The sequence below is a fragment of the Calidris pugnax genome, unplaced genomic scaffold (genome assembly GCF_001431845.1).
Source record: "Calidris pugnax isolate Ruff unplaced genomic scaffold, ASM143184v1 scaffold70, whole genome shotgun sequence".
Classification (NCBI taxonomy): Eukaryota; Metazoa; Chordata; class Aves; order Charadriiformes; family Scolopacidae; genus Calidris; species Calidris pugnax.
This window is the reverse complement of record NW_015090862.1, coordinates 6,693,341-6,705,371: the sequence shown is the minus strand read 5'-3', so window position 1 is coordinate 6,705,371 and position 12,031 is coordinate 6,693,341. Positions and strand designations below refer to the sequence as shown.

The 12,031-nt window shown below is 36.7% G+C and overlaps 1 protein-coding gene across 6 annotated transcripts in view; it reads left to right on the top strand.

The window, feature by feature from the left end:
- The window catches only part of UNC13C (unc-13 homolog C (C. elegans)), a 157,985-nt gene that overhangs the window by 132,652 nt on the left and 13,302 nt on the right, over positions 1-12,031 (top strand). For all 6 annotated transcript variants that reach the window (XM_014944682.1, XM_014944680.1, XM_014944681.1 and 3 more), the window contains 6 exons: positions 3,140-3,228; positions 5,420-5,569; positions 5,989-6,112; positions 8,365-8,421; positions 9,521-9,601; positions 10,529-10,676. In XM_014944682.1, coding sequence (XP_014800168.1) covers positions 3,140-3,228; positions 5,420-5,569; positions 5,989-6,112; positions 8,365-8,421; positions 9,521-9,601; positions 10,529-10,676 — 649 coding nt within the window. The remainder of the gene's footprint in view (positions 1-3,139; positions 3,229-5,419; positions 5,570-5,988; positions 6,113-8,364; positions 8,422-9,520; positions 9,602-10,528; positions 10,677-12,031) is intronic.

Below are 12,031 nucleotides of genomic sequence, written 5' to 3'. Positions count from 1 at the left end.
TAGTGTTTTTGAGAGCTACGTGTTGCTGTCTCAAGTAGTGAGTGTTGTGATGTCAACCCGCATAACTCTTGCAGCTTGTCAGCTTAATTAAGGCAAATGACTTGTACAGTGCTATAGTGCATTTTGCACACAATGCTTTCCTGATGATAAGCAAACCTGGTATAAAATGCATTAGCAGGAGTTGTTCAAACCATTGCTAAAATAATAGATCCTTCTAAAGCACAAATAAAAATCCTTTTTAAGCTTGCTGTTGCAAAACTCTGCAAAGGCTGTTGCCAAACAGCCTTTTAGAATATTCAAGAGGGAGACAGTAACTCTTCCTACTTCCACTGAAATCTTTTTTTTTCCTTAAATATTTTGTTTTTTATGTAAGACATCATAGCTGAAGATATATTTCATATTAAAAAATCAGTGGTTTAGTTCATGCATAAAAGATAAAATATCCAGAAGATAATCCACGATAGTTAGTGTGTGTGATGTGCAGAGGTACCAAAAGCTCATGTACCTTAACTCCACTGCACCAGGCCATCCTAAAACCATCTTCACCGGTTGTGAAGTCCCCTCAGAATTCCATAGTACAGAACCACCACAGAAGTTCCTATCTTAGCTATACCAGATCAGATAAAAAAAGCGGGTCATGCCTGTGGTATGTTTGGATTATGTCAGTCAAGGGCTGATTTGCCCCAGGATCTCACTAGCACGTAGAGGAAACATGGTAAAAATAAATGAAAAGTGCGCATTTCAGTCCTGGTGTGACACTCAAATTGCCATATTTCCAGTAGCTAAACAAAAATAACAATAGCATTTAAAAATCTTGTTGACATACTCTTAGTGATCGCATCACCAGGTGTCCAGCACCTGGATGGTCAGCCCGCATACCTCTTTATATTGCACTCCTCCCTACGACTCTGCATTCGTAAGCATGAGCATGTGTCTACACAAGGCTGGATGTCCTGCCAGATGCCTCCAGCTGTGCACACACAAACTTGTTCATGCAACAAAACCCTTTAAAACTTCTAGCATTTGCATGCACCTTTCTATAATGTGTGTTATGTTCACAATCTGATATTAGTATTTAAACCAATTCTGGCCAAACTAAGTCCAATTCCAGGTGAATTTAGCAAATATATTATGTTGTCTGGTTATCACAACAATCTCTGATGGAAAGTAACTACATTGGCCTTTGTAATCCCAGTAACAAGATGATTCTCTAGCTTGTGCATGATCTAGTAAGGAATTTTAAGTTTTCTGCCTGCCTGGTATTTTTTTGCTTTCTCTGATGTGTGCCATGTTCAGTGTGAATGCTTGCGTGTTTAGTATTTGTTAGATGTTAATATTCTAGTGGTCTTAAATTTGTGTTCTCTATGTATCCCAGCAGAGGAGGAAGTATATTCCCAAAGAGAAATGCATTTCCTTGAAAAATCTTTGCTGCTGTTAGTAAACTCTGTCTTTATTAACTAATATAGACATTTCAGTAAAATTAGGTTTTTCATCCCTCCTTTTCATATGAAGGAAAACAATCACTTTAAGTGCATGAACTGTCAGAGTGTATCTGCCAGGGAAACTACTAAGACATGAAGTGGAGAAGCAACAGAACTTTTCTCAATGCAAAGTAATTAAAAGCTAAATCAGTAAGCAGTCACAGTGTTAAAAAATGAGCTTCTCAGATTAGAAAAGTTCTGCACATCACTGAGTATCTTCTAAAGGATGTATGGCAATTCCTCTTGTCACCTATTTCAGATTTTTGTCAAAAACTGTAATGAAAATCTTGGATTTTCCATGCTCTTAAATGACACATAACCTCTAAGGAGAGAAAGGATGGTCTAAGATTAGAACACAGTAGATCTTTGGAGGTGTTTCAGAGTTTGTTTTCTCTTTAACTTGCCATAGAATCCCTGTGTAGTCTCATCTAAGTTACCCATTGCGCTGTGTGACACAGCTTGCCCTTGTCTCTAAAGCGTGATTAAAAGAGCTGACCTACTGCACCATTATACTCTGAAGCATCAGATGAAGAATAAGCACTAAACACTACTCGTGCACTTGAAAGATAGGAAAAAGCAAATACAGACAGATCTGATTTATATATTCTAAATGCACAATTTCCTTTAAAATTCTCGGATCTGTATCTGACCTTACTGCAGAACAGAGCTCAGAATGTGAGGATTATTATTGAAAATCATTCCCTAACATTGTGATGTAGGTTGCTGAAAAGCCTGGAACATCAGCTATTAATTCACATGCAGCTGTTGATCCTGATGATCATCAATCATACCCCACAATGGACTGTACCTGTTTTCCTGAAATGCTAAAAGCTGAAGGAGACAAAAAGTCAGTTATTTTTTAATTTGAAAAAGAATGCATAGAAAATCAACAGAGTACCTTTTTGATTAAATATCTATGCATGGATCCCTATCCCTGTAAATGGAAAACTACATTTCTCCCCTGCGTTCTCTTTTTTCCTGTGTTTAGAAATCCTGCATCAGAGGTACAGGAGCTGTTCTCCCTGTGCGTCAGAATGTGTTGCTCAGTGCTTGAATTATATATATCTTAATGGCTTTTGGAAACAGAAGTACTGAAATTCAGTAGGTTCCCTTCCATCATACTGTACCCAGTAGAAGCAGCACGGATAGTCTTCAAGCCATCTTTTCCAGTGCTGGCTGTTCTATTTTTACACTGCATTAACAGGAATATGCAAAGATCTCCCATGCAAATCACAAAAACAATTACTGATGGTGGTGAAATGTAAAAAAAAAAAAAACAAACCAACATCTGCAGTATTATTAACACAAACACTAAATTCTCCTGCATCCTTTTCTTGTTATGTCTTGTGAAAACCATTTGCCTGATAATTTTATTCTTGTGACTGCCAGCACAATTTGCACCATCCCATAAAAAGCCAGTGTTTAATGGCACAGTTTTCATTTCTAGCATTATAATCCTTCACTCTTAACATCAAATATTTTCCTTTAAATGGTAATTGGATTTTTAGGCCCAGTAAAGCAATCCTGTGTTGTAACAGGTGTTTCCACATTTAGTTTTCCACAGTGCAGTGTATCATTGCATATAATTCCTAATTCATTACTTGCAATGGAAAAACATAGTGTATAAGTAAAATATAACATTTCTTATCTCTTTGCAGCTGGATCCTGAAGCTAGTGTTGTTCTAAAAGAACTTCAGGTGAAACTTAGCAATGTATTGGATGAACTCAGCGTAACATATGTTGCAAGGTAACAAACCTATTTAACTGTAAACCTGAGAGAAATATTCCTGCTCAAAATTCTGCCTTGTTCATTGAGTCTGGGTGGTTGGTTGGATGTCCTGAGGTACAGCTTGCTTCTGCCCTGGTGTGTGTGAGCATGGGATTAGACTCTGCAATATACAGTAGTACCTTCACTGTAAAGAAAACTGAACACGGTCTGTGGGCATGGACGTGTTACAGAGGGGAGACTAATGGCTTTTGTTCTTCTATTTGGAAAACAAAAATTGCTGATTTGTTCTTGCCTGACGCTGTGTTTAAGTTCTCTCTCTGACCACATTTATGTTATTCCTGAGACTGACAGCTTTTTCCAAGCGGCCTGGTTCAACCAGGGATGTGTGCCTGTGTTCAGCCTGCTTCAGATGATCACCGTGAATGGCCTTCTTGGGTCATTTGCTTGCCTGTGGCTCTGCAAAAATTTTCTACTGAGCCTTACTCTCAAAATCTTTGATTAATCAGAGAGGACACAGAGAGCAGTCTTGAATGAGTATGGTGCTGTGCCAGCAGTGCCTGGGCTATAAGAAAGCTGCAAGTTATTTTTGCTTCAAATTAGAAAGGAATATAAGAAGGAGGGATTAGTGCTGCAGTGGTATTCATTAAGCAAAGTCTATAGTTGTTTCTTTAATCCATCGATGAACTGTCTGGGTGGACAGTCTTTGCTTTTTCTGGGTGCTTCATTCCTCATATTGTCTTGCTTTTCTTTTGCTCCCAGGCTGTGATTCTCTGGTCAATGGCAGTGCTTGAATGTATTTCTTTCCAGGACTTCTCTCTGAATGAGCCAACTAGGTTTCTGCAAAAGAAAACCTAGGAATAACTCAATTTAGGATATTCTGCAGATAGCCAGAACATTCCTCATGGGTCAGTTTATTGCTGGGGGTTATGAGGTTAACAATGTTAACCTCAAGAAAAGCCAGTGCGTTATTTTGGCTTTTATTGGAGGGACTGGTACCAAGGATTTACATGAGCAGCTTCAATAGCAGCTTCATGTTGATTTTGTCCAGGGCTTTGAAGCGTATACGTAAGTACACATCCGAATGTACTTGGAAAAGTTTCCAATCTTTCCAGTGTTTTCACATGGAGGAGACTTGCGTTCTCTTTTTATGATTAGCCATGTAGCTGGAACAGCTTACTGCTTAATTATAGTGGTGTTTTTTTCTCTCATAGTAAATTCTCTTTGACTTTCCTGAAGTTAATCATTGCCATTTATCTTTTCACATTAATAGGCCTGGTATATTCATGGTCTCTGTTTTGCATTTCTGTTTATAAACTAATCCTAAACCAATTCAATGCATCATAAATCAATTCATAAACTAAATTACCATATTCTGCCTCTGAACTGTTGAGTCTGATTAACTGCTGTTCTTGTTTGAATATATTGACCAAAGACTGTGTCACATCAGTGACGCTACAAGAGTGTCAGACACATTGCTTAACCAGAGCAGTAGGAAACAGAACAGTTTTTGGAAAAACTGAGCGGAATCAACTTGAGAAGCAAGAATTTGTTCACACTCACCTTGAAGTGGAAAAGACTCCTTCCAGGAGCAAGAGTCTAACTACTTCTTAGTGGGGATTTTTTGCAAAATACTAGTTGAAGTAGTCCAAATGTTTTAACTCTGGTTGCAAAGAAGTAAGCAAAGCTTCTGGTTGCACTGATGCTGGAAAATTCAGGAAAAGTCAAATTGAGCCAAACAGGGCAAAATCAGTAGAAGTTATCTATTTGTCGTCAAGAAGAATATCAAGCTTGGTTCATATTAAACATCAAGGGAAAAATAATTTATAGTCACCTGTTCCTGCTGTACTTTCATACCAAAAATAAAATCTTGAGCTGGTGTTGGCAGGTGGTAGTCAATCATATCCTAAACTGATTCTGATACATCTATTGCTTTCAGAAAATAATTACTTGCCCCCCCTACAAGGGCATGAAAAGCATAATGACAGAATAAAAACAAGGATAAAAAGATCAAAACATATTTATATGAGCTATAATCCTTAGGAGGAGTCATCTTCAGTCTGTAACACCTGCAGTATCTTGCATATATGAACTTTCCATCACTGCAGAAAAGGTTTAAATCTTGTTGAAAAAACTGATGCAAAATTATAAATACTGTTTTCTATCCCAGAATTCTTTAATTTTCTTTTTTTTTTTTCCCCCCACTCTGTAGTTTCCAATTTATTATTGAAGATTGTGTAAGACAAATGAGCAATGAACTGAACCAAATGAGAGGAAATGGGAACGCAGCAGCCAATAAGAACAGTGCGGCCATTGATGCCGAGATTGTGCTTCGGCCTCTCATGGATTTCCTGGACAAAACGTAAGTTGAGTGCTACAGTCAGGCATCCCTGTAGCATCATTAATACCTAGAAACACTCTGTAGTATTTTTAATATTTGTAGTATTCACATGTGTGCACAATACTATGTTTAACCTCTTCACTTATACTAAGCAGTTTCTATATAAACTACATATTTGCCTATTTCTCATCATGTTTTGAGTAATTTTTGATAAATACATACTATTAATATATTAAGTGATAAATTGGACTTTATAATCTGCAAGTCTTTTTTTTTTTTATACTGATAATATTGCAAAATAACTAAGCCATTGAGAAACCCTTATCAGTAAAGAAAAGCTAAACCATAACAGCCATTAATCTGAGCATATATAGTGATGCAGCACCTCTGAAGTCTTAATACTAGTTTTAGAGACTGGTTTGTGTTTTGTTTTATTCCAGTTTAAGTGTCTCTGCAAAAATCTGTGAGAAGACAGTTCTGAAACGGGTTTTAAAAGAGCTATGGAAGTTAGTCTTGAACAGAATAGAGAAACAAATTGTGCTCCCACAACTGACGGACCAAACCGTAAGTGTCTCAGTAGTTATTCACACAAGAACACACATTATAAAAGATTGTAATAATGTGCTTAATGGGGTGTTTGGCAAGGGCTCTGACACCATCCTTTTCTGTACCTTGAACCAGAAGGAATAATGCATTGACCGTATGCATTGTGTTACTCTCTGGTGTTTGGAAGTAGTGTAACTACACTGCTCTTCTCTAGCTGGTGAGGAAGACCTTGCTCTTCCACACACTGCCTGCCCCAACTCACAGCAGTTTTTATGAATGAATCTCCAGCTTTGTAGAGTGCTTTCATTATTAGGGCTTTAAATTTGATTTCTCTTGACTTCATCACGCACAACTACATGAAGAGTATTTGCCCTTCCCAGTTGCCCCAGAAATTCAATTGCTTCCATTTTTGCAGTACCAGAAAGGCAGGAACGCCCCATCCCTTTCCCCACTCCTGCCTGGGCTGCCATTCCTCATCTTGAGACAGCACGTAACGTCAGGAAGCTTAAGCCACTTTTGGCTCTAAAGTTTTGGGGTATTTTAATAGCAGATTTGATAGAAGGTTGTACGTGGGCAGGACTGCATTTACAACCTGACAAGAAGAGGGAAAGAAACAGTAAGTTAATACGGAAAGTAGCGCAGCTACACACAGGACTAGTGTAGGTGACGGCCTGCTGTGAACCCTGCGTGGTGACAGAGCTAAGGGCACCCGTAAAATCTGATTCTGTCTAAGGATGAAAGAAAAAGAACCTGACCTGGAATGCCTTTTGTAAATTGCTTTTTTGTTTTTTGAGAGACTGGGGTAACGTAAATGTTAATTCTTCTTGTTTTCAATCTTGTCTAGAATAAATTTGCCACCTTTACATTGCTGTAGTGTGCCTTTGGGCAACTTTACTGTGTACATCCTATGATATCAGTTAAGCTGCTAATAATCTAGTGGTCAGTGTCCATATGTTAAAGACATAATATATTAATGGTATATGAAAGACTATTGCTAGAAAGGCAAGAGGAACATGTATAAATGATGTTAAGATAGTAACGGAATAACCTGAGCTATTAAAAATTGTAGACTAGAGCTAATCACAAGATCATAGCGAGGACTCCATTCACTGAATTTGTTCATATTTACTATAATGCTGTTGTTTACTATGCATAAATAGAAACAGCCTCACTTTCAATGAGCAACTGTGTCAAATTTATATCTCTGAAATTTTTAATTTGCTTTTCAAACATGTTGGTGCAAATTTTATCTGGTAATACACAAGGAGCATTTAAATTGAGTAACTGCATTTCCCATCAGGCATTAGGAGCATTTATTAGCTTTATGCAGGATCAGTTGTTACACCATAATTCATAGAACAGAGTGGTTCAGAGTTAAGGAGTTTTTCCATTCTTTTTTTAATTTGTCTTACTATTCTCACTACTAATAAATAACAAAAATTTAAGGTGCAGTTCTATATTATATCTTTTGCAATTGAACCATACAGAAGCAAAATTATTTCTGAAAACTGAAACCTTTTGGAACAGAAAGACTAATGAAAATTGTCCTGTATTGTGCTATGTAAGCTGGACTGACTTTTTTCTTCTTTTTCTTTTTTTTTTCTGAAATTTAGATATTCAGAACTATGTCTTGCTGAACTGCATATGAGCATGGAATTATAGTAGGAATCTGTTTGTCTAAAACAAACATGTAGGCGTTAGCCTTGGTTATGATGCCAGGATTTGGCTATTGTATTGGTTTAACTTCATAACACTTTGGTATCTTTTCTTACAAGAAATGGCTTTGGCTTAACAGCATGTCGTTACGCCGTGTGTTACTCAACTGAGGATTTCACTGTAGACAGTTAAGCTTTTGCAGGTTCCTCAGGGCTGCTCACTTCCCATTACAATTATTTATATTAGCATAGCACCTGAAAGCTATGATTATGGACAAATATCTCATTGACATGCTGTATAAGAACAATCCTAGCCTAAGCTTAAAAATATTAAATACAAAATGAGATAGCAGACAGGAGCACACAAAACTACTATCAACAGAATACACAATATTCATATCAAGTAGGGATACGGGAGGGAATCATGCTGCAGGCATTCAACTACTTGGCCTTATCAACTAAATGAAAATATGTCTCATGTGTAATTGAAATTTTTATTTAGCTTTGCAAAACAGCGACTTTGGCTAATGTCCTAGCAGAAAATAAGATCATGTTGACATAAAAAGCAAACACGCTGTAGTGAGTCTGTTTCCTGAATTTTCAATGTGATTACAGGGGCCCCAGATGATATTCAGTGCAGCCAAAGATCTTGGACAACTGTCAAAACTCAAGGTAAGGGAGCCAAATGAAGCTGTGAATGGCTTGCTCTAGTGAAAAAAAATGGATGAAATATTAGTGACCGTGAGGTCAAACCTCACGCCTCATTCTTGTGCTTATTTGCTATAGTAAGATTGAATGTGGCAGTAACTGTTCATAGGTGAGTAATGATTTTAGTCCCATCAAAACCAAATTAAGAATAAAAGACTGTATTGTTATCTGGTAAAGTGATCGCTAGATGGGTCAAGAAGATATCAGTGCCATATTGCACAACTGGGCCTTATAAGCATTAAACATCATGGAAAAAAATAATTATGAAATCTTTGTGTTCCCTTCTGGAACCAGTTCTGAAAAAATTGTGAGGTGGGAATACTAGTAATTTTTTTCTACATATTGTTTATAGTATGCATTGAAAGATAGCATGTTTCTACAATAAACTCATCAGCATTACATTACTGAAGTCCGTAAGACACCTGATGGAGAGCTTAGATGTTTGATACTGAAGTTGTTTGCCAATCAATTTAGCCATTAGGATTTCAGATATGGGCAGAAGTGTGGTAATTTGTGTTTCTATGACTAATTGCTCAGCTTGCTAGAAGAGTTAAAATGTTGCCTAAGTAAATCATAGGATGCTTATTTTATAGATGGATTTCACGGGAGTATAGTCACTTTAAGACTCTGTTTAATTTATGTTCTAATAGGAAACTTTTTTTTTTAAACATGGGACACTAAAAAACATTATTTAAACTGTCAGGTTTATTAATAAAATTAACTATTTCAGTACCATCTAATATAAGAAGGGAATCATCTACTATAAGATGAGGGAAATATAAGAAGAGGGAAATAACACATCCTAGAGAAGGAAATAAAGTTACACAGATGGTCAGTATTAAACATTAGTTCTTTTTTCCTCCAATCTATGTTTTCATGAAACAACACAACTGCTGTAGGTTATAAGTTATTGTAAAAGAAGGCTGAAATTGAATTAATCCTGTTAATCATAGGGACTTGGGGGGCATTTTGCTGTTTTATTTTTTTATTTGTTTTTCCAAGAACAGAGAGGCCAAAATACTGATTCTTTCAAAATCAACTGCAGCTTTAACTTGTTTTGCAGGACCACGTGATTCGAGAGGAAGCCAGAAGCCTGACCCTGCGGCAGTGTGCAATAATGGAAGTAGCACTAGCTACTATCAAGGTACAGCTTTGTGTGGTTTTCTGTTCTGTGCTGGAATTACTAAGAACACAACTGTCATAAACAACAGATTTTAATATAGAAGTGTCCTTCAGAATCATAAAGTTTTCTTTAATATGTGAAGAACCATTTGATCCTAAGCTGCTTGCATTGACTTGAAAGCAAATGTCTGTTAGTCTGCATAAAGAGAACTGTGGCTACCGCTGTTCTGCCCCAAAGGAAATCCTCTTTTGAAGGACAAAATTTCCTCCTCGTTTTCAGCGGCCGTACCAACCGATGAGCCACTTTTCTCTTCCATCCTCCTCCTTTCACAGTCCAGGAAACCCTAATGTGGTCACTCAAGGATGACACACATTTTCTGCATATGCACAGTAAAACAGGTCAAAATTGGAATAAAAAAAAAGATAATCACCATGGAATTTATTAGTAATTTCCCAAAGTGGAACCATAATTTCAGTTACAATTACAATGCAATGCTAATCCAAAACTTCATATTCTAGAATTTCCTCTCTTAAATTTTTTAAAAATTCCCCTTTCCTTCAGAAAGAATACATTCTTTACTTGTGCTGTAAACCATGCTTGAATTTTAGAGATGCTTTTTTTTAGATAAAGAATTAAAACCTATTCCACTCTCCACAACGTAAAAGAACCCTGCATATATATATATATATCCAGTTTGACATATAAATACTTGACATCATGAAGACCAAAATTAAAATTTTGTATATTTTTTCCTTTCACAAGTCTTAATCTCTGTAGTAGAGATGATGACGGTTATCTCAACTACTACAATCATAGATCTAGCCACATATGCCAGGTGTTATTTTGAAAAGTTTGTGTAAGAATTTTACTTAAAATTGTATGTTTGTAACTGGGGCCTCTCTCAGACAATTTGCCTCTCTGAACGACGCTGTCTCTTTTGCATTTTAGCAATACTTCCACGCTGGAGGAAGTGGGCTGAAAAAGAATTTCCTGGAAAAGAGCCCAGACCTACAGTCCCTGAGATACGCTCTAGGCCTATACACACAAACTACTGACGCCTTGATCAAGAAATTTATAGACACTCAGACGTCTCAAAGTAAGTGATTTGTAAGAGATATATCAGTGCTTCAAATTCTATTCTAAATGTTTTAAATGACTGGTTGCTAGTCATGTTCTCCAAACGATGTGGTATTTTATGGTGTATTGTCACAGACTTGCCCATGCGATGTTATCCCATATCAGCTGCTGTTGTCAATCAGTGGAGCTTATCTGCATTTATCAGCTTGTCACTTTCCATATAGAATAGGTCCTATAGCTCTGTATGAACACTGAATATCAGGGGTTTTTATGGAAGCATTCCACACACAAACAGGGTTCTAGAGGCCATACCAGAGTGCATACTAGAATTGCAGAAACAGAGTAAAATTGTAGGGTACATTAGCACCTCTAGATACCTGCAGAGCTGGAGGATATTAATTACTAACCACAAATAACTGCAAAACCCATGACATATCCCTTAAATTTTCCTTTTGAGATTAAGAACAATAAATTGTGAACAACACATCCTTAATCTAGCACACTGATTCCACATTACACAACCCAAACTTCTCCTTCTAGCCGGTCATCTGTGGATTCAAAAGCAGTAGAAGTTTTCGGTAGGCTAAAATACAGCATTCTTTTCTCTGTCTAGATGTTTTCATTTGTGCATCTCAGCATTCAGATTCAAAACCATCCTGCTCAAAGTTCACATCTTTTTTTATGCCTGCTTATCAAAAATCCAAATTTTGATATCTTCCCAAACACAAACCAAGGCAGAGAACATGTAAATCCTCTTCATTTAAAATATATATGCTATTCATTAATGGTGTATTTCAGAAGAGAACATTCCTTGATTTCAGTAAGAGGTCAAGAGTTCACAGTTATACTTTTAGTCAAAGATTCCTCCTGTTTTCAAAAAGAATCTATTTCTTACTGTTTTTCTTACCGATCTAGGACAATGTCTTCATACTTCTACAGTATATACAGGAACTGCTTTTATATAGATAATGTGCATTATATTCCAAGCTGAATAGTTTCTAGAAACTGCAAATTTTTGCATAATAGTAATCTTTACTAGATTTTTTTTGAATGTGATAGGCATTTGTAAAAATGGCCTGTCCGCCACTTAATATCTTTGGGACAGAATACAATTTGCTGATCTCTGAAGAATTACCTTGCTCTCCCACTCCCAAGAATCAGAAAAGTTTTAATTGGACAGTTAAGCTGGAAATGAATTGATTTTACCTCTGAAGTACAGTATGTTACTCACATTATAAAAAGCATGAAGCATTAATTTTGCAGCTTGCCCCAAGATTAATTCCAAGGAATGATTTTCTAGGCAGCTTCCATATTAGACTGAAGATGTCTGCCAATAATTCATACATTACAAGTGAGAAAATTGCTATAAAACTC